Genomic DNA, 26,867 nt, shown 5'->3' with positions numbered 1-26,867 from the left:
CAATATGAGTGTAACATTTGTTTTTGTTTTTTTTAATAAACTGTCTTTAAAATGTAAAGAACTTATAAAAAAATCTTTTCATAAATCATAATTTGAATAAGTTGTCATTTAATTAGAATGTCAATAATTAAATTTTGACAAAAATGCCAGATAGAACCTTAAAATTCTAAGGTGACGATGTTTTACAATTTTTCCCAATAAACATGCTATGTAACGCAGGCGATACATCAGAACGGCAACGAGTAAAAGTAAGGACCACGGGTAAAACCATACTTTACTGGGCTCATTTAACTTTCACTTCATCGAATTGAAATCGCAAATGCTTGCACATTTTCTCAAGGAAACATGATGTGATATGGTGTAAATTCCCTCCGAAGACCAGAGGGCGCTCTCTCAAAAACCCACAAACCTGTTCAAATACACGTAAAGAAACCCAGGCAATCCCCTAGAGAAAATAGCGGTTGCTGAATAAACAGAAGATTTAACTGCTTTCATTGATTCAAGATTTATTTCCAACATTTGACTTGTTATGAGGGAAGTGTGGAGGTGTTTTCCCTCCAAACGTTCTTCATGTTACGTCGTAGTTTCACACACTGCTTTTACATTCAGCCGAAGTTCATTGAGATCTGACACAAACAGCTGTCCTTATCACACAATGATTATCTCGATGTTATCGTCGACCGATTAAATCAAGTTTAAAGGGCACCTATGACGAAAATCATCTTTTGTAAGCTGTTTGGACAGAACTGTGTGTAGGTATAAACAAGTCTCTCTTTTTATTTTTACATTTCTGACATATAAAAATAGACCCATAATAAAATAGGACCCACAATAACGTGATGTAGTGATGCGGTGATGATACTGAAATGTGTAAAAACGTCCATTTCCTGCGAACATTTGAGCGCTATTGAGCACGTTCGTAAACAGTGCTAATTTGCCATTGTGTTCATGTGCTCAACGGAAATGAAAGTGATTGGGCGTGAAAGTCATCGGTTCACGGAACTCACCGCTGTTTACTGAGTGAACACAGATACAGGGAAACTGGAGCTTTTTAAAGTCAGGTTGATCAGCTGGTTTGTCTATGAGTTGACATATGAGTGATCCGCTGATGAATCGCGGCTTTAAAATGCTCCAGTGTCCCTGTATCTGTGGTTAAACGCAGTGAACAGTGGTGAGTTCGGTTAACTGATGACCTTCCCGGTCGTTTCTGTTGAGCACGTGAACACTACGGCAAAACAGTGACGTTTAAGAACGTGCTACAATATTAGACAGAAATGGATGTTTTTAAAATTCCAGTATTGATTAGTACCGAATTCCTGTATCGTGACAACCCTAAATGGCGTAGAATATTGTGCTTTGAAAAAGTATTACCATAATCAATGTATTTTGTGACACCGCAATATATAAACGATTGAACATGATATGAAACAATAGACTTTTTATCTTGTCCATACAATATATGTATCGTTGTATTGCACAGCCCTATTGACATTGAAAGGTTACATCTGGACTTCATTATTTTGTCCCACAGCCTTTGATAATTGCCCTCTCATTATGTTACTTTAATGACAGCCACTCTTGCCAGAATACCCAATGACTGTGGTTATTCCTGCGACGCTGCAGAGGAGACGTCATCATGACAGTTTGCAGTCTCATCCCTCCTATCATATTGTGACTGGGAGAAATGGTGGCTTTAATCAGTTCGGTTCTGCTCTAAAAGCGTCCTGTTGTTCCGATTCCCCCCTTTTTTTTTAGGCTCCAGAATGGAAATTTCAGATGTAACGGCAGTCGATAAGAGCCTGGCAGCATATTCAAGGAGAGACAAACGGGCAGATTCTCTCGTATCTATTTATTCTCTCTCTGCCTTAACAAATTTCTTGCATAGAGATAATCAGTAGAGCAGGCTGACTGCCTCTGCAGCTCAGCGGTGATGATTTTCAGACTGCCGCTGTAAGCCCACTGAATCTCCCCGGCTCTTTCATGGTGGTTGGAATGTAATTTTGTCATGTACGTGTGCTGAATGCTGATGCGCTCCGGTCGAACTTTCTCTCAGCGGCTACTCGCAACAACAGCAGCAACTCCAGTCATTTTCAGTCGGCTAATACAAGTGTTATTGGCTTCTCCTCAGCTGAAGATAGAAAAGCCCTCTGTGGCTACATCGCAAGCATGTTGCAATCTCTGTTCACTTTTACTGTGAAGAACCATGCAAGATGGCTAGCTTAGCATTCAGTTGATTTGATTGTCAGGGGTGTCACTAGGCGTGCAACGGTACAAACTATTCACGGTTTAGAATTGGCCTGTTTCCACTGAGTGGTACGGTACGGTTCGAAAAGCCTTTATGGCTGTTTCCACTGTCAAAAGGCGTACGGTACCTTACCACTTTTTCGGCACCCATGCAAAGGGTACTGTTTTGGTATGCCCAAATTATGAGGATCTGAAATGTTTTAGCATACCAAAAATGTTTTAGTATGGTTTCAATTTTTACTTAAGTGAGACAAGTGTGCTAATCGACAAGAGAAGGTACCAATAAAAGGTCCATACACCATACAAATCAAGCAATACAACTGTTTATTGCTGGTACATACAGCTGATATCAATTATAATAATAATAATCATGATATTCATCAACCATATTCAATAATGAGTAATAAAAATTCATAAAAGGTGTTATGAAGAGCTGGGTTGCACTGGTAACTGTTACGGTGCCAATCGTCTCAGTATGTATATTAACACTATTAATGTCCAATAACCATGAAAGAAAAAAACACAGACGTACTAAATTGTAGGTGTTTACTCAATTAGGATATATTAATCCTCAAATAACAATATTATTTAAATGAAACAAAAACATACATCAAAAGAGCGTAGGCCTGCGCAAATAATAATGAAATAAAGGTTCACAATAGGATGTAAAGAATAATGCTGATTGCTTACAAATCAATAGTAAAGAAAACTATTATAAAAAGTCCTTTCTACACGTTCAGATACCAGGAGGTTGAAGGAGGCTGGTCTTTTAGCTACTGTCATACTGTACTACATACTGTTAGCTACTGTAAATTCATTTAGAGATATCTGCAAATATTTTTCAATGGAAGTCAATGGAGGAATATGACTAGTCATAATATATTTGCAGATATCTCCAATCTGAATTCGTACTAGTACAATTGTAATTGCAGATATCTCTAATTGTCATTCTGACTAGTCGAATTAAAATTATGACTAGTCAAAATATAATTAGAGATATCTCTAAATATATTTATGGATAGTCAGAACAAGGTTTAAATGCTAAAACGGCTTGCCATACGCTCTCACCCAGTAGCACAGTGGAGATTTCTCTAGTTATGTCCTTTCAGTCGTTTGTCATGCATTGACATGCAGTCAGATATTTCGCCAAACAGTCCTTAGGGATGCGGTGACACGCAGTCAGATATTTCGCCGAACAGATCCGCCACTTTTTGCGCTCATAAACAATCATAAAGCTCTCGTGCTGCAGGAATGAGGGGGTCTGCTGAAGGCGCGCAGCTGGCGTGCTGTGAGGGGTTTGCGTCTTTAATAAACTACGGCAGTTTGCGTTCACTGAACAGTAAGAATGATTAATAAATCCATATGAAACAGTCCCTTAAAAGTCACGTCTCGCTTTCAGTGTTGGGCTTTGGCGCGTTTTGCACTCACACACAAGCGTACCGCGCCAAAGCCCAAGTGATCCGCGCTCAGGCACACCTTTTCCAACCGGGCCAGGGCCGGCCAAGTGAACCGTGCTTGAGCCCGATTCAGCACACTCACACTTCTCTAACGATCCGGTAAAATGGTACGGATGGCATAGTGTGAGTAGGCCCTCAGTGTGCGAATGAGACCGAATGCTGACCTCGTGCTTATGCGTGTTCGCGTGTTGCACACACACATAAGCACCCAGTCTTTCGCGCTTTTGATATATGATGCAATAATCGTTTATCTCGATTAATGGTTTTTCATAATGGTTAGAAGCCGAAATCGAAATCGGATTTTCGATTAATTGCACAGCCCTATTATATACATATAATTACGAGCCATGGTCGACCCGAGCTCAAAATCTGCTGTGCCCTGTTGTTGTTTTACGAGCCCGTCTAAATGTGCGAGCGGTTTCGCTTTGTTTAAAGAGCTTGCGGTCTTGTGTATATTTGAAATAACAAACTACTTGAGCTCATATTAATAACCTGCTTATGATCATTGAAGCGGTTTGATATCTGGTCCTGTCAGAAAAGAACAAATGCGAGAGTGAATCGCGGAAAAAACAAAAGGGAAGTCGGAAAAAACAGCATCAAATGATGTGTCTGCAGCCTAAACATGAACAGACTGCCATTTTTAACTATTATCATCACTATTATCATCACCAATCTCCAGTTCGGATAGTTTGTTTTTATAATTATCTGGTGTGATTTCATGTTAGCAGTATTTTAGAAATGTATTTATCAGGAAAAATGGTGATGTAATCACATCTTCACCTTCATAATAACTCAAACTAATGTGCATCCTCGTCTCTTCACAGCCTGATAAACCGAATGCTTCAAAGGGATCCAAAGAGGCGAGCATCGCTGGAGGAGATCGAGAGCCACGCGTGGCTTCAAGGGGTGGATCCATCTCCAGCCACCAAATACAACACTCCTCTGGTGTCTCATAAGAATCTGTCTGAAGAGGAACACAACAGCATCATCCAGCGCATGGTCCTGGGAGATATCGCAGATAGAGAAGCCATCGTCGAGTAAGGAATTGTTGTAGTATTGCGATCCAGATTTATGAAACAGATTTCGGATGCCCTAGGGCCAATGTTTTGCAGATACAATAGCTTTTTTGTTATTTTTTTATATTACTTGAGCAGAACTTTATTGAAATTAAAGAAAAGGTCTTCAGATTTACTGTTGAAATCAGAATTATTAGCCCCCTGTATATTTTTCTCTCCAAATTCTGTTTAACGGAAGGAATATTTTTTTTCAACACATTTCTAAACATTATAGTTTTAATAACTCATTTCTAATAACTGATTTCTTTTATCTTTGCCTTGAAGACAGTACACAATATTTTACTTGATATTTTACCAGATACTAGTATTCAGCTTTTAAGTGCAATTTAAAGGCTTAACTGGGTTAATTCGGTTAACTAGGGCATACCTGTCAACATTGGGATGTGAAAATAAGGGATATGCCCACCATAATAAGGGATCCCCCCCCCCTCCTTAAAGGGCCATGAAACCCCCTTTTTTCAGCAGGGTGTTTTCACACCTCTACTTTGGAAAAAGTCAGAAAAGTGGGCGTGCCAACTCTGTTTAGGGGGGAGTGTCGGAAAAAGAAAAGTGGGATGGTGTGGGAGTGTCTATTTGGACACGCGCGAGTCAAAACACACACACACACACACACAGGGGACAAAGTGACTGTGTTTACATGGACATCTGTAGTCGAATTACTTGCCAGATTATTAAATGGTGTACTTTCACTGCAGTTTGGCTCTTTCAATTAGGGAATTCATTCATGCCCCTCGCGACAAACGAGATATTTGATACGAGGAACAGCTGTAAGCGTGTATTTTTCATGCAATGTTTGATACCGCACGGCGAATGGGAGAAAAAAAAACTCTGCATTTCCCGGAAACTTAGATGCACACGGCAGGTAGTGTCAGAAAGCCGCGTGTGTTATTCCGGTCACAAAATGCGGCGAAAATCCTACACAAGGTTAAAGTTTGGTTGTGGTGCTAACATGTTTACACTCGGTGCAAAAGTTAACTTAGTTCGATACGAACAAACTGAAAAAAACAAAGAGCACTGGTCGCTCACTTACCAAATCTGTAGAGACAGGACAATCACCAGCAACTAGAGCCGCGTCTTTATTAAGAGAAGACTACAAGCGAATCCGGATCTCAGCGTTTGCAGATGAGAACAGCTCTCAGGTAAACAATAATCCTCCTTAGACACGCAAGTTATTGTTGTCAAGCGTCGCGTACACTGTTAATCCACACGTGACTCTGAGCTCTCACAGAGAGAAAATGAAAACAAAACTTAACTGCAGCAAACTATAAAAGCAACACTTCACGCTTGTTTTGCCAACACAATGTGGCGTCTCTGTCGTCTAACACTATGAAAGTAATGAATATTAATGAAGTTGCACAATAGAGCGCGCTGATTGGTTTGAACCAAGCCTTACTCATGCATTAATGCATCACACTGTAAGACGTAATAAGACATACTCTGGCACAGACGTCCAGTCTGCACACTGAAATACATGCTATTATGTCATGACCGTGACGCAGCTTTAAAAATTTGTTTTAAACCGAAAGTACGAATTTGCTTGAAATAACGCAAAAACAACCAAGTTACACTTTCTTAGCGAAATATAAGTGAATGTGCGAAATATAAAAAATGTGTTTTGGTGTTTCGTGACCCTTTTAAAAAAATACCCAAATTACTAAAGTTTATTTGGAGCTGTTTCATTGTAAATAAACAGTTAAATAGTCAGTAATATGTTTTAAAATTATTATTAACAAAAGAAAAATAAATAAATAGATTAGCAGCAAATACATTAGCAAACAGTTCAGCTTATTGAAATTAATAGCTATTATGACATGGAATCAAGCTATCAAATCTCATTAGCCGTTTCTCCACTGTATAACTTATACATTCTGATTAAAGAGCAAAGAATGAATCTCATTTATTAAGATTTTTATTACATTAAATAACAGGTGTCACTTTAAAAATGCGCACATCTAACGTTATAATAAAAGCATTCGTCTGCTTTCCTTACATTTTATGCTCATTTAAGACTTTTGTTTGTCTGTTTAAACACGCACCCGAAAGCCAGATCGCGTGTATAGAATCCGTTTGGGAAACAGCATCTGTTTATTACTGTGGTGCACGTCAGCTGACAGTCATGCACCATTATATGACTGTTTTGAGGATTGTATAGGATGGGCGACGGCTCCTGTAATCAAAAGGAAATGGAATCGCGCCGTTTTTAGTATTTATTTATAAGTGTTTTTATTCCTAAACAAAGCGAAAGCACAGAAGACTCACGTTTTAGAACATGGGGCGACCCCTGGTGGTTCGGCGGTATGGGTTGCGTATAGGGAGGCTCGGCTGTTTAGATAAGGACTGAAAATTCGAGAGAAATAGAGGAAAATACCTTTACGGGGTGATAGCAGGATAGAACAGTAAAATAGGGGAGAATCCCATGAAAAACCGGAGGGTTGACAGGTATGAACTAGGGTAGTTAGACAAGTTATTGTATAGCGATAGTTTGTTCTATAGACTATCGAGAAAGAAATATTGCTTGAAAGGTCATGAAACCTTCCTCTTTCAGTTCAAATCTACCTCAGAATATTTTCAAAAGATGCATCATGATGAGCGTGAAGCACTGTGAGCAGAGGGAGGACTGAGCGTGGCTGGCAGAGCAGGGGAGAAAGAGGGTGGCGAACAACTGTTGTCAGTTAGCTCACAAAATGAGACAGAAACCTTGAGGAGACCCATGAATTTTATAGTTTACAAAGTTAAAATGCAAAGAAATAAACAGTAGTTTAATGTCCTGCTACATATGTTATGCGTAATTTCATATACAGATAACCACAATTTATATCATTATAAAGATAAGTGTGTTTATATAAACACTATAAATGAGGACTTCTCTCCTCCTAAATCCCCAGGTCTGAATGCAGACACCGTGGACAGCAGTGTAGCAGGTCTCTTGCCCTGTCTATTCCAACCGCTAACCCTGCCGGTAATCTGGAGGGTTTTAAACATAGGTGAACACAGCAGCACAGATAGGCGATGTGTAAATGGTAACAAACTCAACTAATAAAGACAGTCCGCCATTCTTCGTACTGCTTTCCCAACAAAAATGCTTGCTGCAGACAAACAGCTTTGCTGTATCGGCCCTGACAGCATCGCGGGAAAAAACATGCAACAAACCCCGTGGATCATGGAAACCGCATGTGGAGTCCGTGGACGAGGTCTTACCCAGTCATTGGGTCTCACAGCTTGGCAGGTCTGCCTTGCCTTCAGAAAGCACGTGCTCTCATGAATAATTAAGAAGTCGGGTCTTCTTATAGGATAAGAAAACTTCACTATGAATAACAATGAGAAACTGACACATCATTTTGATCCCGTCCTAAAAATAATTTTAAACCCGGAAGCTGAAATTAGCTGACAAAAGCTCAAAATTATCCAGTTTTCCTCACAATTAAAGCTAAAAGGTGCTAACTAATGCTCAACACATACAAATATGTTAAATCTCAAAAAAAGTACTTGAGGGTTTCATAAACCTTTAGGAGGGCTAATAATATTGGCATTAAAATGGTTTTAAAAAAATGCTTTTATTTTAGTCCAAATAAAACAAATAAAACTTCTGTAGAAGAAAGAATATAGCAGGAAATACTGTGAAACATTTCTTGCTCTGTTAAACATCATTTAGGAAATCCGAAATCAATCAAAGAGTGCTCAGGGGTAGCTTAATTAATGTATCAGTGCTCTTTGAGTAAGGAATTCATCTAAATAAACAGCAAAAGAAAGTCCAAGACTCTCAAAAAAATATTAAAAAGCCTTTACTGACATGTTTATTCCGTAAAACTGCCTACTTGTTTCGGCAAACACTTTTGTAAGATTGTGCTGCTGTATAGTCTTGTAGAAAGTATCATGCTGGATGACAGCATAAAGCACCCATCAGTCTTTGCTTCATGTCTTTGATCGCGCTCCACAGCAGCTGAGTAACCGCACTATAAGAAACTGCAGTCGATTCACCTTAAATGGACCCTCATAATGGTGTGCTGACTGATTGCATTAAAATACAGACTTCTATTTTAAGGTCAATATTATTAGTCATTTTGAAATAGGATTTTAAAAATATATTTTATAAATAAAATGTATATACAAAAAACTGCTTTTATTCTAGCCGAAGGAAAACAAATTTAACTTTCTCTAGAAGAAAGAATATTATAGGAAATACTGTGAAAAATCTGTTAAACATCATTTGTGAAAATCTGAAATCAAACAAAAAGTACTCAGGGTTAGCCTAATTAATGTATCAGTGCTTTTTGGATAAGGGATTCAGGGATTCTTAAGACTGTGCTTACGCGTTTTAGCAAACACTTGCCTTCATTTAGGTAACCATCGTAATCGCTAATGAAAGCAAGTGTTTGCCGAAACGCGTAGGCGCAGTTTTAAGGAATAGCCATGTCAAATAAAGGCTTTTTAATATATATATATAAATATATATATATATATATATATATATATATATATATATATATATTTTTTTTTTTTTTTTTTTCAAAATTTTCGAGTGCCTTGGACTTATTTTGCTGATCATTTTAGAAATATTGGAAAAAGAAAAGAAAATTCACAGACTAGTATTTTTGGCTTATGTAATCAGATTTAAGATTTTGGTGTAAAAGGTTTCCAATCTCTTTGCTGGAAGCTAGATGGGACAATTGTAGAAGTCAACATGAGTTAATGCAGTTTACAACTCTCGAATAATATTTCTTAGCCAAAATCTTAGGCCTGAGAAATACTTTACATATGTCAAAAATGAAAACTTCGAAGCAAGTTTATTCCACACATTTTCGCATTGACTAAAACATGTCAAGATGCAGTTAATTATGCAGCACAGTTATGCTATGAATTCTTACATTTTTCAGCATTGCAACAAAGGGCACTAAAGCATAAAAATGTGAATAGAATTCTAACTTGAATACAGTAAACTGAAAGCTTAATAATGATGTATAATGGATATTGTAAGGTTAGTGATGCATTTACATTTCAGAAACTCTTAGACCCCTAAATAAATACACATTTTTGATTAAAGCTATGATTTTAGTACAGTACACCTCTCGCAGATCTCTCTTTTAAATGAATTTTTTCTATAGGATGCTTAACAATATTATATTTAATATGCATATACCATAGATTAGTCAGTGCCAAAGTTAAACCCGAAACTAATCTAACAAAATAATTTAAGATTCGGGTGCAAAAATACATGTATTATCATTTAATCTGAACTTTTAAACAATTGTATTTCTTGTTTTGATTTAATCACCGACCTTAGGAGATTTTGACTGAATTAAACATTTGGTTTAAGATTAAAAGTTTTGGATGAGGTTAAATTTATTTCAATATATCAGTAAAATGTGTAACACTGCAATCTTTAATCTCAAACTTAATGTTTCATATTGCTGTCTTGTGACCATGTAGGCTATTGTAAAATAAAATGATTTTATTATTAGCAGGGTACAAAAAGAAGTTCATCCCACTGTCACAAAGCCAATATAGTAAGCACGAAGCCAATATAGTAAGACTCTGCTGTACAGTCTTGTAGAAAGAATCGTGCTGGGTGACAGTATAAAGCCGCCATCAGTCTTTGCTTTATGTCTTTAATCGCGCTCCCCGGCTGCTGAGGAACCCCACTATGAGAAACTGCAGTCGATTCACCTTAAAGAGACCCTCACGATGGTGTACCGGCTGATTGCATTAAAATAGAGATTTCATATTTCAAAATGTTCTCGATTCACAAACAAAAAAAGTTAGTTAACTCAAAACAGAAGCTCATGTTAAATCCTTACGCCCCATTTATACGAGGCGTCAACGCTTCCCATTCACTTTGAATGGGTGAGGTCAGGCGTTGCTGAACAGCATTGTGGATCCGTCAGCCAATCAAATCGCTGTATGCAAATACACCAACTAGACAGTGGCCTATTGCTGACAGAATTTTATTGGCTGACGATGCTATGACGACGCCTTCAGTCAAGCGTTGACGCTGAAGCCACGTGTAAATAGGGCGTTAGTGTATATGTACAGTATATAAAGTGCTGAACCAATCAATGAGCACGGGTCATACAAAGAGAACAAAACTAATTAGTTTAGAAATGAAGTTAGATGTAATGAAATGAAATGATGGGGCTAAAAAGCATTAAACACATGAAGAAAGAGAGGTGTAAAAAGGCATGGAAAGCTCAGACAGCAGCTGAAATATCTTAGTAGTTTTTTGAAATTCTGCCCCTTCTCAATGTACATTAATATTAGCTGCTTTAGTCCAAACATATGCATTACTAGATGATGAAGACACCAAAATGGTGGACTTATCAGCAAGACAATTATCCAAAACAGCCAAGGAAACTCTCAATTGGTTTCAGAACAAATTATGTTTGCCCTGTTCATGTTTTTTTAATAAATCTACAAGGCTGTTCAATACTTATAAGGGTTTAATTTGTATTATGTGTGCTTTGAGATTTGTAAGAATGTTGTGTAGTATTGAGTCAAGTGATTCAAATACTTTTCAGCAATTAGAACGTAATTTTAATACAATTTAAATGATGTAATACTTTTTTTTTTTTGAAGTAACATACCCAACACTAACAAGTCAAATATTAGATTCAAGCCTTGCCGAAAGATTGTTGCTGTGATATGAACTCATTTTTTAAACTTGCCTGTAATCCCTTAAGAAGCAATGTAGTCTATCCTAACATGTCCAGACTCACCGTCTCGAAAAGTTGGACGGCGATAGTCCCACCTGCAGTGTGCTTTCTGAGATTCTTCATAGTTATTTTAGTTTCAGGTATTCAAAATGTAGGGCACTACTCAAGACCTTTTGAACATGACTCTCTAGTTAGAATCCTGGAGTTTTACAAGCTACCAAAACCTAAACAGCTGTTTCTCCCTCACACACTGCCTGTATCCCCTCCTCACTTGTCCGTTCACTTTTCTTTACCGCCCCCCCAGAGCCCTGGAGACAAACAAGTACAACCACATCACTGCTACTTACTTCTTGTTGGCTGAACGGATCCTGAGAGAAAAGCAGGAGAAAGAGGTGCAACCTCGTTCTTCCAGTCCCAGCAACATCAAGGCCCAATTCAGGTACTTCCATTTCTGCTCTGCAACTCCATTTAATGTTACTTATGCCGAGTTCAGACTGCATGATTTTTAAAGTAATCGTGTCTCTGATGTTTTCATACTGCATGACTGTCTGAGCTAGCGTTTTGTCACTGCTTTGTTTAAACTGCAAGATGGATCACAGACAGAGGGTTTCACACTGAATGACTTTACAATAGGAAGATATGCTAACAACTTTGTTCAAACTACATCTCGCAACCAAAAACACATGGTACATATTTTAATATTACCTACATAATGAGAAAGAAGCCTTTAATGAGGTAAAAAAATGTACATATTTGCTCACTTGGCTTTTCAAGGGAATTAGCAATTTCTCATCTTTTTGTTTAGACCCAGTTGTGGTATTGCTAAAATGACACGTCAAACAGACACGGGTGCTCCTGCCAAATTTACACTAGTTTTTCCCTAATTTCGTGAGGCCAAATAATCTGAAAATGAGCGCTTTTAACTTCTCCCCCAAGCTCCCGCTGACTTGCAGATACCCACACTTGTTGTTGCTTCTCTCTCATTGGCTGTAGGTAATCGCTAATGTTATTTTCAGTCAAAACTCATTCGCACAGCATGATCAGAGAAAGCCTGGTGATTTGATGACATATCCCACGGGCCTCGGCGACTCATCAGCGTTTTTCTCAGATCGCGTCTTTGAAACTTCATACTGTGTGATTGTGACTCGCGTGAACGAGCACAGATTTGCCTGTGATTTCAGGTATTTGTCTGCAATTTCTCCAAACCTGTCAGCGAGTCAAAATCGGGGCTAAGATCATGCAGTCTGAACTCGGCATTAGTTCCTTATTGTATTGTTAAAAGGATAGTTCACCCCAAATAAATATTTTGTTATTAATTACTCACCCTCATGTCAATTTAACCCCATGAAATATTCGTTCATCTTTGGAACACAAGTTAAGATATTTTAGATGAATTTCTAGAGCTCCCTCATCCTCCATAGACAGCAATGGTCACCAGAAAAGGAACCAAAAACATTGTTGAAACATTCAATGTGATTTCAGTCAATCCATACAATCCATGCACAACCTACGGTTTTATCTGTTGTCTCTCTCTTTTGGTAGTACCCAATTTCAACGTGAGATTTTGGAAACCAGATCTAAATTTAGCGGGAAATGTTGGGCTGGGGTGAAGCAGTGGCGCAGTAGGTAGTGCTGTCGCCTCACAGCAAGAAGGTCATTCGAGCCTCGTCTCAGTTGGCGTTTCTGTGTGGAGTTTGCATGTTCTCCCTGCGTTTGCTTGGGTATCCTCCGGGTGTTTCGGTTTCCCGGTTTGTGGTACAGGTGAATTGGGTAGCATAAATTGTCTGTATTGTGTGACTGTGTGTGTGTGAATGTGTGTGTGTATGTTTCCCAGAGATGAGTTGCGGCTGGAAGGGCATCCGCTGCGTAAAAACTTGCTGGTTAAGTTTGTGGTTCATTCCGCTGTGGTGACCCCGGAATAATAAAGGGACTAAGCCGACAAAGAGAATGAATGAATGAATGTTGGGCTGGGTAAAAAATTATTCTAAGCAGGCAGCGGGTGAACAAAGACTAAATAAACAGCAGGAACAGTCGGGTGCGGAATAAAACCTTACTGGAGCAGGACTAAAAAAATTGTCCAGTGCAGACCTCTACTTCCAAGAATGTTATGTTTATTCTAAAGAACGACTTTGCTCATCTTTGATTTTTGCATCTGGTTATGGCGCACATTCACCCTGCATTTTTGGTACAACATATTGCGAATGTGCACCCTATTCTGACACAGATTGATTGCATATGAACCACTGAAGTCACATTGACTGTTTTTGGTTCCGTTTCTGGACTTTGAACGTTTTGATGTCACTGTTTATTGAAGAGAGAGCTCTAGGATTTCATCTAAAATATCTATATTCATCATACGAAGATGATCAAAGGATTCAAGGGGATTGGAACATCATGAGAGGAGTAATTATTAATATAATTTTGTTATGAACTAAGATTTAAGTCCTCCTGGGTTACCCAGGCCAACAGGCCAAATCGAAACTGAGTTGTTTTAGTCACTTATGTACCCGTTCCCCAAAATTGGTTTTGCATTCTATTTTGACATGGCAAATTTTTTTTTACTTTGTAGCAGGATGTAAAATAAATTGGTGGAGTAAATGAAATTTGGATTTCGTTTGGTGCAGATTCTCATGGTCTTTTAGTTAGATTTATATTTCTTGAAAGGTCAGACTGAATCCTGTTGTGCTAGTGTACCTTAAGGAATGCAGGTGCATGGTTACATGGTAACAAAACAAATAGAATGTAAAAACGTAACATTTGCATATTGATACTGGTAACGAACTTGTATTGTTTGGTACCAGACAACCATGTGATTTACAGTACATACTCTCCCAATAGGGTACAGCTTTAATTAGTCTTTGAAAAAGTCATTCTTTACAGTTTGAATACATGTTTTTGTTGAATGTTCAAATATATTTCAAATCAGTTTACAAGTGTACACAGACAGGTTAACTGCAGGTTTGTTGTCTCTCATGAGGTTTCTGTGCTCAGAGAGGGGCAGGATTCATTGTAAGAGGTTTTGAGAGGTCAGATCTGCTGAATGTCAGGATCCCTGTCTGTTCTGTGTGTGGACAGCCGGCACATCCTCTGAGCACCGCACCGGGTGACAAATGTGTTTAAAAGAAATTGTTTTGGATTGACCTAGAAAAGCAGTGAGGCTGTGGATGCTTTTTGATAGGAGCAGGGAGTGGAAGAAATGAGAGGATGTAGTGGGGAAGATGTAAGGGAAAGAGTCCTCAGGATGCAATCAGGATCTTAAGAGGGTGGCATGTGTTTTTGTGGGAATAAGAATCTAATAACAAACTGAGCCCCTCAGATTCTTTACAGAATCGTGTAATTTGACTATAACCTTAGGTAAACCGATTCACTGTTTTAGTTCTCGTTTATTAGTACACCCTTTATAAACAGAAAGATTTTAAAGGTTGAATGTACATGGAATAGTAATTATTGATCTTAATGGAGAATATAGTTTAGTAGACTATGAATTCTGTCTAGAAGAACATTGTTTCAGTATATGAGGTTAAATCTTGAAGCTATGCTGTGATTTTTCACATGTTGACAGCATTATTTGCTACAGCTTTTTTAAGGCAATTTTAGAAATTCTCATTTCTCAATGATGAAGAGATATGGAGATGTTTAAAGTTCTTTCTCAGCAAGCCTGTAAACATGACAATAGTTTCATAAACCAGACTTGGTCTAAGTTTATTATGTTGTCTCCTTGAAATCGTAACAAAGTATTTACCAAAAATAAACGGACTTCGCTGTACAGTATTTTACTAAACTTGATTGTCTTTGCTATTTTGTTTGCGCAGAAGTGTGATTATACCTTTGTTTATTCAGACAAGGCATTTGCTACATTTGTGTTTGCGCTGTTTGGCGTGTCGTCATACCAACATGAAGTTTATGGAGTGTTAATGTGGTTATGACAACCATTCAGGACCAACAGAGCTTCACAAATTGGCTTTCTTTCAAGAGCTTCAAGTATCGTCTTATTAGAGAACGTCATTCCAAAGTGACTTGTATAAAAGTACACTGTACTGCGTACATAATACTCTAGCACAGTGGTCACCAAAATTGTTCCTGGAGGGCCGATGTCCTGCTGATTTTTGCTCCAACCCTAATCAAACACACCTGAACAAGCTAATCAAGGTCTTACTAGGTATGCTTAAAACATCCAGGCAGGTGTGTTGAGGCAAGATGGAGCTAAACTCTGCAGGGACACCGGCCCTCCAGGACCAGGATTGGTGACCCCTGCTCTAGCAGGAAGGTCAAGAGACCTTCATTCAGAGATATTTTGAATCACCTTATGTTCTTTATTTGAGTGCTTGGCTTGCGAAGCAAGTTTGGCTGCCTTTAACATTTGAGTTGTGTTCCTATGGTATTCTTTAGAGTACCAGTCTCAAAATTCCTGGAGGGCCACAGCTATTCAGAGTTTAGCTCCAACCAGCTCCTACTCACACCTCCTTAATATTTTCTAGCAGTCTTGAACACCTAATTAGTTAGACCAGGTGTGTTAGATAAGGGTTCAAGCTAAACTGTGCATAACTGTGGCCCTCCAGGAATCAAGTTTGAAGTTTAAAGCAGCAGTCCCCATTCCCCAGTCCTGGAGGCCTAGTATCCCTGCAGAGTTCAGCTCCAACTTTAATCAAAGACACCTGCCTGGAAGTTTTACCTATACCTAGTAAGAGCTTGATTAGCATGTTCAGGTGTGTATAATTAGGGTTGAAGCTAAACTCTTTAGGATACTAGCTATCTAGGAACAATTTGGTGACCCCTGCTTTAAAGGCTTTGACTTAATATTCACCAGCTCTTATTTAAAACTTTAGGTTTCTTACTCTAATGGAGTAAATTTAAGGCAAGTTTTTAATATGCATGTCTTTCTATTTTGCAGGCAGTCATGGCCAACTAAAAATGACTTGCATCAGGACATTGAGGACAGCTTAGCTTCTTCATCTATTTGTCATGCTGGGGGTCCACAGTCTCCAGCTCGCAGTGCAGAGAACCTGCTGAATGGTCATCGCAATAAAGGACTTTTGGAAGTGAGCCGCAGAGAGGAGATCTGCGAAGCTTCCAGCAGCTCTCCTGCACCTGCTTCTCTGCCACCAAACCCCCTTAAGCCTGGGGTCATGGCCCCACTTGCATCTGCTTCAGCCAAGCAACGAACCTGCCTCTTTCGAGTGGAAGAAGATGAGGAGGAGGAAGAAGAACAGGAGCCTTCACCGTTGCCCACACAGGTCGTATTGCGGCGCAAACCACTGTCCATCACCAACCGGCTGACATCTAGAAAAAGTGCCCCAGTGCTTAATCAGATCTTTGAGGAGGAAGGAGAATCAGATGATGACTTTGACATGGACGAGAGTCTTCCACCTAAGCTCAGCCGGTTGAAGATGAACATGACATCTCCAGGTACAGCACAGAAGCGCTACCCCCGGCGCAAAAGTCAGGGCCGTGGTTCCAGCTGCTCAAGCTCCGAAACCAGTGATGATGATTCAGAGAGTCATCGTCGACGACTAGACAAAGACACGGGGTTCACCTACAGCTGGAACCGCAGGGACAGTAGTGAGGGTCCACCTGGAAACTCTGGGGGTAATGGGGGTGGCAGTAGCGGAGGCCAAAGCAAACCACCTGGGGAAGGTAACTCAGGACCAGACAAGGGCAGTCCTCCAGGGGGAGGCAGTGGTGGTAGTGCAGGAGGGGGCGGTGGAGGTGGTGGAAGTACAAAAGGACAGGGAGGCCCTTCCAGCTGCTCCCGCAGCAGCAGCAACAACAACAACGCTTCATCTGGCTCATCACGTAGTGCAGCTCGAAGCGCAGGGGAACTAGTAGAGAGTCTAAAACTCATGAGTCTCTGCTTAAGTTCTCAGTTTCAGCATCGCAGCTCTGGAGGAGGTGGTGGCGGACGGTTCATCCTTGATCCTCAGAGCCTGTCCAGCGTTAAAGTCCAGGAGAAGTCCTCCTGGAAGATGTGCATTGGCTCCAACAACAGTCTAGATAAAGTTATCAACCCTGCCTTGAATGGTGGCGTTGGTGCAATGGAGCATTATCAAGACCAAACAGCAGTCATGTTAAATGAACTTGGCCTGGTCAAAGAGAACAATCTGAACTTGAAAAATAATGTTCTCCAGCTACCTCTGTGTGAAAAGACCATCTCGGTGAACATCCAGCGAAGCCCCAGGGATGGGCTACTCTGTGCCTCAGCCCAGGCCAGCTGCTGCCAGGTCATATGACGGCACGGCTCACGGCTGGTTCACAGAGTCGGATCGTTCCTATTGCCACATTTGTAGCATATGATGACTTGAGTTCTCCACCAGTAGCTGTATATGACCTCTCTTGATCCCAACTTGACCTTTAAACCTGCCTTCTATGTTGTCTTAATCATTCTCACAACTTATTTATTAAGTTTCTTCTCTTGGACCCATTGGTTTTTAATGAAGTGCACGCTGCTAGTCTGAACTTTTTTTTGTGTCTTTATTGTTTTGCCCAATTAGACTTTAGTGTAATTTGGTATTTATTTCTGGTTATTGTCCTTTTATAGCCCTTGAAATGAAATGCTCTGAACATGAATTCCATGTTTCCAACGCCACTCAATCAATCAAGATTTGCGGAAGCCGTGTGTGTAAAATGACCCTTAATAAACTGGAATTTAAATAAGACCAATAGGATGTTCGAGCAAGATGTGGCGATTTTTAAAACAAGCACTTAAAAGAAGTTCAGCCTATAGATACCACAAGTCATTTTGTAAATGGAAGCCCCGATGTGATTGTAATGAGATGGTTATACAGTAAAAGCAATAGTGAGAGTAGAGAACGAAACTTGTTTTAATTCATAGTGCTGTCTGATCAGTCTTAAAGTCAACGACCATTTTGGGATTGCTTCACCATTTTTAAAGTGCTATTGACTGTTTCCGTTGATAATCTTTAGTATAGATCAGTGGTCACCAAACTTGTTCCTGGAGGGCCGGTGTCCTGCAGATTTTAGCTCCAACCCTAATCAAACACACCCGAACGAGCTAATCAAGGTCTTGCTAGGTGTACTTGAAACATCCAGGCTGGTGTGTTGAGGCAAGTTGGAGCTAAACCCTGCAGGGACACCGGCCCTCCAGGACAGAGATTGGCGACCCCTGGTATAGATGAACATTGAGGTTCATGACAATCAGTTGCAATAACAAGGGAAATGTTTAATAGGGAATTTCCAAAAGGAGGTTATGATTATTGCCGATATCTTGTATTTGTTTCTTAAAATATCACGACATTCACACGTTCCACATGTTCTTAATCTACATCACGGTTTGGTTTGGTTGTATATTTGAGGAAACGTTTGGGATTTAAGTGCAATTTATAGTCAAGCTGGTCGATTTAACAAGCCCACATGCGAAATGCCCTCTTAAGTAATAATGTTTTCCCAAATTTGCATCCCAGACAGCACTGTGGATACACCCACACGTAAATGCAATGCGTTCTTATCGAATTATAAACTTACAAATTCACTACGGTGCAAGTAGAGTCTGCAATTAGGATACTTTAAACACCATTCAAAGCTCAGTGGGGGTAATTAGCCTTTACAATGCTGTCTCTGCCGGAGTAAAATCAAACCCGCAGACAGTGATAGTATTCAGCTGGTGTAGTTCTGAATATTTTAATGGGAATCGTTAAGCCAGTGGCCCTATTTCTCAAGTGGTGCTCGCTGCAGAGCCATTTGAGGAGAGGTGAGCTCCAGAGAGGGGGAGCTTAAGCTTGAGCTCCACCTTTTTTGCACTTCTTCTACGAGTGATGTCACTGGGGGTAGGGTTAGGGGTGGGGTTGGTGTACGCATTAAAACAGCTTACAGGAGGAGGAGCGACAGCTCATGCTCCCCCTCTCTGGAGCTCACCTCTCCTCAAATGGCTCTGCAGCGAGCACCCTCTCCTATTTCTTAACGTCGTTATTACAGATAAAATCTGAATGGAGAGAAGTGATTCCTTGGCTTGAGAAATCGTTGTCGTTTATTCTCTCACCACTGTTGTTCTTGTACAATTCAGCTTCGAGTTACTGTATATACCAGTCTCAGAATCGACTGGCCTTAGGGTCTGTTTATAAGTATGTACATATATTTTTTTAAAAGTTTATTTTTTTTAAAGGACTGCTGTTTTAAAATGCTGTTTTGGATGTGAGCCTTAAACCGGCTCGTTGGATGGAATGAAACGGGGCTTTTTTTTTTTTTTGACAACATAAATGGATTATCTTCTATTCAGCGGATGGTCAGTCTTTTTATTCAAGAGTTGGCCGTCGGGTGACCATCAACTTGGCATAGAAATAAAGCTCTACAGGACTGCGAGTGTGAAAGGTGATCGGTTGTGAGATTTTAAGGGCATTTGCAATAAGCTAAGCTATAAGTTGCAGCTATATGTAAATATCAGTTTTGTTTTTGTTTTTATATTTCAAGCCTGTACATCCTTCAAATGGCTCACTTGACCCAAATTTATCTTAAGTATTTCTGTTTGTTTTTGTCTTTTTCGTTTTTAAAAATAAAAGTGTGTAAATATTGGTGTAAATATGGTGCTCTACACTTAGAAATGCAGTGTTGGACTTCTTGTTCATAGCTGTGATATAGCCTTATTAGATATGAGTGTCAAATACAGAGCAGGTTTAAAAGGAAAAAAAAAAAAACCCAGTGCTGTATGCATAATGTTAGTCTCTGACTTTGTCCTACCCTAATGTAAACAGCTAAACGACATGTGCATGTGTTGTGCGTTTGACATTACTGATCCACGTTCGTTCAGAGGAGAAGAACCACCACAAAAATGTTACAGGACCAAACCATGTACTGACGTTAAAAGAAAAAGAAAAAAAAAACACCTTTGAAGAAGCAAAATGGATAAATGTTCTGTTGCTGAAACTTGTCTTTAAAAGTTACATATAGCTATGGTGATGTCCGAAATTAAATGTGAAATATGTTGTCTTTAAACCTGGACTTTTTTTTATCGTCCTTTTGTCGTTTTTGTCTCTGCGAATATCTTGTTCTGAAAGTAAAACTATTATTACTTTCATTAGACACCGGAGATGGGGATGAAGTATTATGTGTTAGTTTTAAAAATGAGAACAAGAATGCAAACAAGAAGACGCACAGTTGAAGTCAGAATTATTAGTTTATTTTTTTCCCCAATCTCTGTTTAGTTGAGATTTTTTTCAACACATTTTTAAACATAACAGTTTTAATAACTCATCTCTAATAACTGATTTATTTCATCTGCCATGATGACAGTCAATAATATTAGATTTTTATATATTATATAAATATGACACTAGATATTTTTCAAGACACTTCTATACAGCTTAAAGTGACATTTAAAGGCTTAACTAGGTTAATTAGGTTAACTAGGCAGGTTAGGGTAATTGGGCAAGTTATTGTATAATGATGGTTTGTTCTGTAGGCTATCGGAATATATATAGCTTAAAGGGGCTAATAATTTTGTCCTTAAAATGGTGTTAAAAAAAATTCAAACTTCTTTAATTCTAGCCAAAAAAAAAAAAAATAAGACTTTCACCAGAAGAAAAGAAATCTCATCAGATATACTGTAAAAATGTCCTTGCTCTGTTAAACATCAATTGGGAAATATGTAAAAAATAAAAACAAAATCAATAATAATTATTATTATAATTCTATTATTATATTATTTATATATCTATAGATTTTATAGATTTATATATCTATAAATCTATTATTATTATTATTATTATAATTAATAATTCTGACTTCAACTGAATACAAAAATGTTTCCTATTCTTTAGAATTCAAAAGTAGCCTAAAGGCTGTACGGGAACTATACAGATGGTGCTTAATTAAATTGTAAATGAAACCCTAAATCAATCTGAATTAGAAATAAATTGGTTCTTAACAACAGAATTTTATATCAGCAAGTACTTAAATATAAAATAGAAATGTTAGGCTGCTGTTACTGTAAGGGCTTCAACACAAAGAAAAACAAATCATAAAGTTAAGCAATGACAGCCAACTAAGATCGCATGTGACTTGAAAACAATCACATCACAGCCTTAATTGAATTAATGGGGTATATGCCAAAGCATGCTAATAGGACTTTTAATTTGCCAGTAACCTGGGTTAAGCGCTTCCGGCGAATTGAATGCCAATGTAAAATCCGGTGCGTTTAAGGGCTGTTTTCTTTAAAAATCAGCGATCTCCACTAGCTGAGTGATATCCGATTTAAAGTGGGTCTCAGATTGTATAAAAAGCACTGCATTAAATTACATTTTCCCCGCCATGTCTTTATTATATGAGCATTAATTTTACTCCAGTATATTCAATGGAGCTTCTGCGTTAGCCTGCCGATTCTGACGGGCGCGTGCGAGTAAACAGCTTTTTGTCTCGTTTTACGCTTGAGCAACCAAATAAATGCTAAAGTTTATTGAACTGAATGTATTTTAATGACATTACAGCATCGATGCTGTATAAGGAACCGTATAAAATGGAAAAAAATTCACAATAACAGGTCACCGGAAGTGTATCAGCATGGGAACAGCACTAGCTCGGCATATACCCTATTGATCGGTTTTAAACTGAATACATCATCCTCTAAATGGCACTTGGAGTGAAAACAATCAGACACACCTGGGCTAACTAATCAAGCTCTCACTAGGCTTTCTAGAAGCTTCCTTGCAGGTGTGTTGAGGCAAGTCAGAGCTAAAATCTGCAGGACATCAGCTATCCAGGACTGTGGTTGAGAACCCCTGACCTACGGTATGTTTACGAAGCTCTGTTTCCACGTAATTACAAAATAGTGATGATGTTTCTTGGTAAAATTGAGTCTTTGAGTCAGCCTTGAAGAGAGAGTTGTTCATTAAAATTTAAAGAGACACTCATCAAAACAGGTCATTTATTAATGGCTGTATCTGAATCCCCCCCTTATACCCTCATTCACTATTCCCTACATTTTTCCACTAATACAGTCTACTTAAAGGAGTAAATTGGCAATATGGTTCACTCGATTCATAATTTGCACTTCAGAAATCCATTATGGGAAACGTATGCTGATAAGATTCTGCCGTAGATGCCATCTTGTGGTCATATGCAGAGTTTATTTGACATGTGAACTCTACAGAGTATTGTAGGTGTATTCTAGATCAGGGGTGGCCAACCCTGTTCCTGGAGAGCCACCTTCCTGCAGATTTCAGTTGCAACCCATATCAAACACACCTGCCTGTAATTATCACGTGGTGTTCAGGTCCTAATTAATTGGTTCAGGTGTGTTTGATATGGGTAGCAACTGAAATCTGCAGGATGGTGGCTCTCCAGGAACAGAGTTGGCCACCCCTGCTCTAGATGTGGAGTCTTGCGGTGATTGTGCACTCGTTACTGCAATGCATTGTGGGATTGATTGAAGTTTTGGACATTACTGCTCCCTCAAATAGTCGACCATTTAAAAGTATCCTATAAAGAAAACATGGGTATGCCTAGGTATAGTCCAATAATAAGAGTTTAGTAAATGGAAATGGCCATACCGTGAGCCAAACACCATTTTTAATTTATTTTTATTCTCAAGTGCAAACCTCCAGAAGAAAAAAGGCCCAATAAGAACACAATATAAAGGATTGCATTAATCATTAGCATGCATGTTCTAGGTCACATTTTACATTGGCCGGACCTGCATGACCAGCCGTGTCATCAGACCTTCAGCAGCCTTGCTGCAAAATCCAGCCTAAACCAGCCTAGCATGGTTGGCTGGTTTTAGCTGGTCAACCAGGCTGGTGTTAAAGGGCTTTTGGCCACTTTCAGGCTGGTTTTAGCTGGTCAGGCTGGGAGATGAACAGCTAAAACCAGCTTGACCAGCCTAGCCAGGATGGTAGCCCAGCCAAAACCAGCTATGTCCAGCTTAGACCAGGATGGTCAAGCTGGTTTTGGCTGGTCACTTTCTAACCTGACCAGCTAAGACCAGGCTGGAAATGGCTGGAAACTCCTCTAAAATCAGGCTGGTTGACCAGCTAAAACCTGCCAACCATCCTAGGCTGGTTTAAGCTGGATTTTTCAGCAGGGAGGCAAAACAAAGCAAGTTGGTATCGCTGCATCTCGGATACTTCTAGGTGGGAGGGATTACACAGCAAGTTGGTTGGTTGACCTCCAAATGGGAGGTACTTTAGCCACAAGTAGGCTGAGTTTAGGTGGTACAGGTGGAGTAGAACAAAACAACAGGTTACTGTGAGGTTGGGTTTAAGGTCATCCTTAAACGTGACCTCAAAGTAACCTGTTGTGCTCAACCCTGTTCCTGTAGATCTACCTTCCAGCAGATTTCACTTGCACCCTTGTCAAACACACCTGCCAGTAAATATCGAGTGCTGTTCAGGTCCTAATTAATTTGTTTAGGTGTGTTTGTTCTATGAAGGTAATTCAGTAGCAAAACTCGAGAGCTTGCAAATCTAAGTTCATGATATTTAATACTACAGTGTGCTGTTGCATTCATTAACAAAGTTATAGATACTGCAACATATGCAGTATAAAACAGTTTACTAAAGTATGGTTCAAAAACGTAATATTATTTACTATAAATAATATTACAACTTATTTTATGTGGGTTGAATCGTATCTTTAGAACCATATAACATCACTGAAAGCAGCTCCTAAATAACTCATAACCGTTTCTTATATATATATAAAAAAAACTACAGAAGCACCTAGCACAGTCCTTAGCTTAGCTGACAGTATTGAACATAGATAATTATTAAAAATGATAACTTACCCTCCGATTGCTTGATTCCTGCAACAACGAGAGCTGCCTTGTGTCCTGACGTACAGAAACGTCCCATCTTATTGACTGGCTCTAGCCAATAAACTGGCTTTGCTGCTCTTTTACTGGTATGTACATTTCCGTAGAATTAATGATATTTAACAAAAGTGTGTTGATTGTTGTGTGTGTGTGCAAATCGAGGGAGTCAGCTGTTCACATCAGAGCTGTGAGTGTACATTTCAACACATACAAATATTATTATCACAAGTGCTCACATTTAGATTTGCAAGCTCTCAAATTTTGCTATTGAATTACCTTCATATTGAACTCAGCAGGAAGGTAGATCTCCAGGAAGAAGGTTGAGCAGCCCTACTGTAGACATTCATAAAGCACATCATTGGACTGCGTCTAATGTACAGACATTAAACAAATAAAAACATCCAGGTTTATACAGCCCACTTGGAGCTGGCTTCAACCTCCATTTATACACACTTCTCAAACACCGACTGATATGTTGCACATTGGATCATTAATATGCATTCCCCAGGCAGAGTCTGATTGGCCGCAATGTTTCTTAGCAAGATTACAACAATGATCATTTTTCTCCCTTATTTTTGTTTATCTACGTTTATGTTAAAATTAAAAGTATATAACAGTTTCTGTTTTATATTTTATTTATTTATTTATTTTTTTGTACTTGCCTATATTGGCACATTTCCACTGAGTGGTATGGTACGGGTCACTTTTATCAGGCTTGCGTTTCCACTGCCAAAACGGTACTGATGGAACAATGGTCAAGGTGTACAACAGAATGTTTCAGTCAACGTCATTCTCGCTCGAGGAAATTAGTGATGGGCAAAGCGAGGCTTCATGAAACCCTGAAACAGTCGAAGCAAATGTGTCGAAGCTTCGAAACGTTTCGAAACCCCACTCTACGGTGACACCTAGAGGTCATTTTTTATGGATTGCACTGAAACAGCTTCAGCAAAGAACAGTTGAACAAATTGAGGTATTAAAGCCCACTTTGTGATATAAACTTTGAAGTGATTTAGTGGAGCGGTTAGGGTTCCTGACTACCATGTGGGGATAATGGGTTCGAATCCAGGTTAATAAAGCCATTTTGAAATGCTATTATACCAGTTGGTAATGCTTTGTTCTTGAATCGTTTTGTTTCAACATTGGTCTGACATCCAAATAAGTAAAGTTTATGCATAAACTAATTTCGAGAGGATCACGTGCTTATGATTGCTAGCAGCTCGATCCACATTATACAATTTACTACGCTCCAATCAGATGACTCCTAAACTACTATAAATACCCTGGGTTTCATTCCACTGCTATCTTCGTTTTGAAGAGTCCCCCCTTCCACCCCTACTCCTCCTTCTTAGATGGGTGACACGGTGGCCCAGTGCGTAGCACTGTTGCCTCACAGCAAGAATGTCTCTGGTTCCAGGCTTTACCAAACCAGTAGACAATTCTGTGTGGAGTTTGCACTTCTCCCCGTGCTCACGTGGGTTTCCCCCGGGTTCCCCGGTTTCCTCCCACCTCCTGAAAACATGCAATTAATTTAATTGACTAATCCAAATTGGCACCATAGATATTGCTTCTAGTACGTAGTTATCTCCAAAAGCAATCACTTACTGTTCATTGGTTACTACAGCAGGGGAGTTCTCGAGATCTACCTGAGCTCAAACTCCCCTCCCGCCTTGCAACGGGAGGGAGCCCTGGGCTCGAGGATCTTAGGAGCTCAGGGTTCTCTCCCGGGACAGCATGCCAAACCAGCTTTTATAATTAATCATCAGTTAAGTGTGAACTCTTGAAACACTTTGAATAAATTTATCTTGTTTTGGTCATAAAACAGGGTTGTTGCTAGATCAGACGTGGTTGTGGCCAGAAGTTAACAACAATTATTTGTATTATTAATTAAATTTCCCATTTATTGTATTTTATTAACGTCTACCCAAACCCTTAACTCAACCAGCACAGTACTGTGGAAATATTAATTATTGTTTTACAGTGTTACAAAAATAATGCTAAATTGATGGTGTATCCGCAGCTGTATCCTATCTACACTACACCATAAAACAGAAACGTGATTAAAATACAGAAAATCATGTCGGAATATTTGTACAAGTCGGGATTCGAACCCAAAAGACAGTTGAAGCACAGAATCAGCGTGCACACACACAGTCCACTAGGCCATATGAAACAGAAGTAGATTTCTGACCCTGGCAGTCGCATGCAAATTCGCCAGGTCCCGTAACACTTCTAAACTGATCGATGCTTTAAGTTTGAATCGCTTTAGTCACGTGACCAGGTGTTTCGAAACACTTTAGTCACTTGGGCGTTTCAGATCATGCTTCGGTGCAGTTTCGAAACACTTGCGCTTCGGGATCTCGAAACGTCAGTTTCACGTCAGCCATCCCTAGGGGACATGTCATTCACATTATATGAGAAGCACTTCTCACAAAACAGAAGCTTTATACACACAAATACGTCTGTATAAATGTTCATTACTAACCGCATGAACATAATTTGCTTGTAACTGCAGACCAATGATCTAGCCTACTGTAATGTCTGCAATTATATAAAATAAATAAACTCAACATATTTGAACACATACAGCCCCTTACGGTTTCCAATATGTTAACAATTACTGAAAAACTACACACAGCTTACATTTAGTCTTTATTTGGGTTCAAAAACAACACTCAACATAAAGCCTATA

General features: G+C 39.2%; 2 protein-coding genes across 3 annotated transcripts in view; one reads left to right on the top strand and one right to left on the bottom strand.

The window, feature by feature from the left end:
* The window catches only part of snrka (SNF related kinase a), an 80,355-nt gene extending 59,988 nt beyond the window's left edge, over nucleotides 1-20,367 (top strand). The window contains 4 exon segments of one of the 2 annotated variants that reach the window (NM_001193327.3): nucleotides 4,526-4,738; nucleotides 11,729-11,863; nucleotides 16,316-19,085; nucleotides 19,328-20,367. In NM_001193327.3, coding sequence (NP_001180256.1) covers nucleotides 4,526-4,738; nucleotides 11,729-11,863; nucleotides 16,316-17,651 — 1,684 coding nt within the window. In that variant the 3' untranslated portion in view covers nucleotides 17,652-19,085; nucleotides 19,328-20,367. 2 annotated transcript variants of the gene reach the window in all.
* Nucleotides 5,210-26,867, bottom strand: part of ano10a (anoctamin 10a) — an 83,158-nt gene continuing 61,500 nt past the window's right edge. Inside the window, exon 12 of the transcript XR_015510579.1 lies at nucleotides 5,210-6,190. The gene's annotated coding sequence lies outside the window, so the exon portion shown is untranslated. The remainder of the gene's footprint in view (nucleotides 6,191-26,867) is intronic.

This window comes from Danio rerio, chromosome 16 (genome assembly GCF_052040795.2).
Source record: "Danio rerio strain M-AB ecotype USA chromosome 16, GRCz13ab, whole genome shotgun sequence".
Lineage (NCBI taxonomy): Eukaryota > Metazoa > Chordata > Actinopteri > Cypriniformes > Danionidae > Danio > Danio rerio.
Note: the sequence above shows the minus strand (reverse complement) of the source record. Positions and strands in the feature narration are given on the sequence as shown.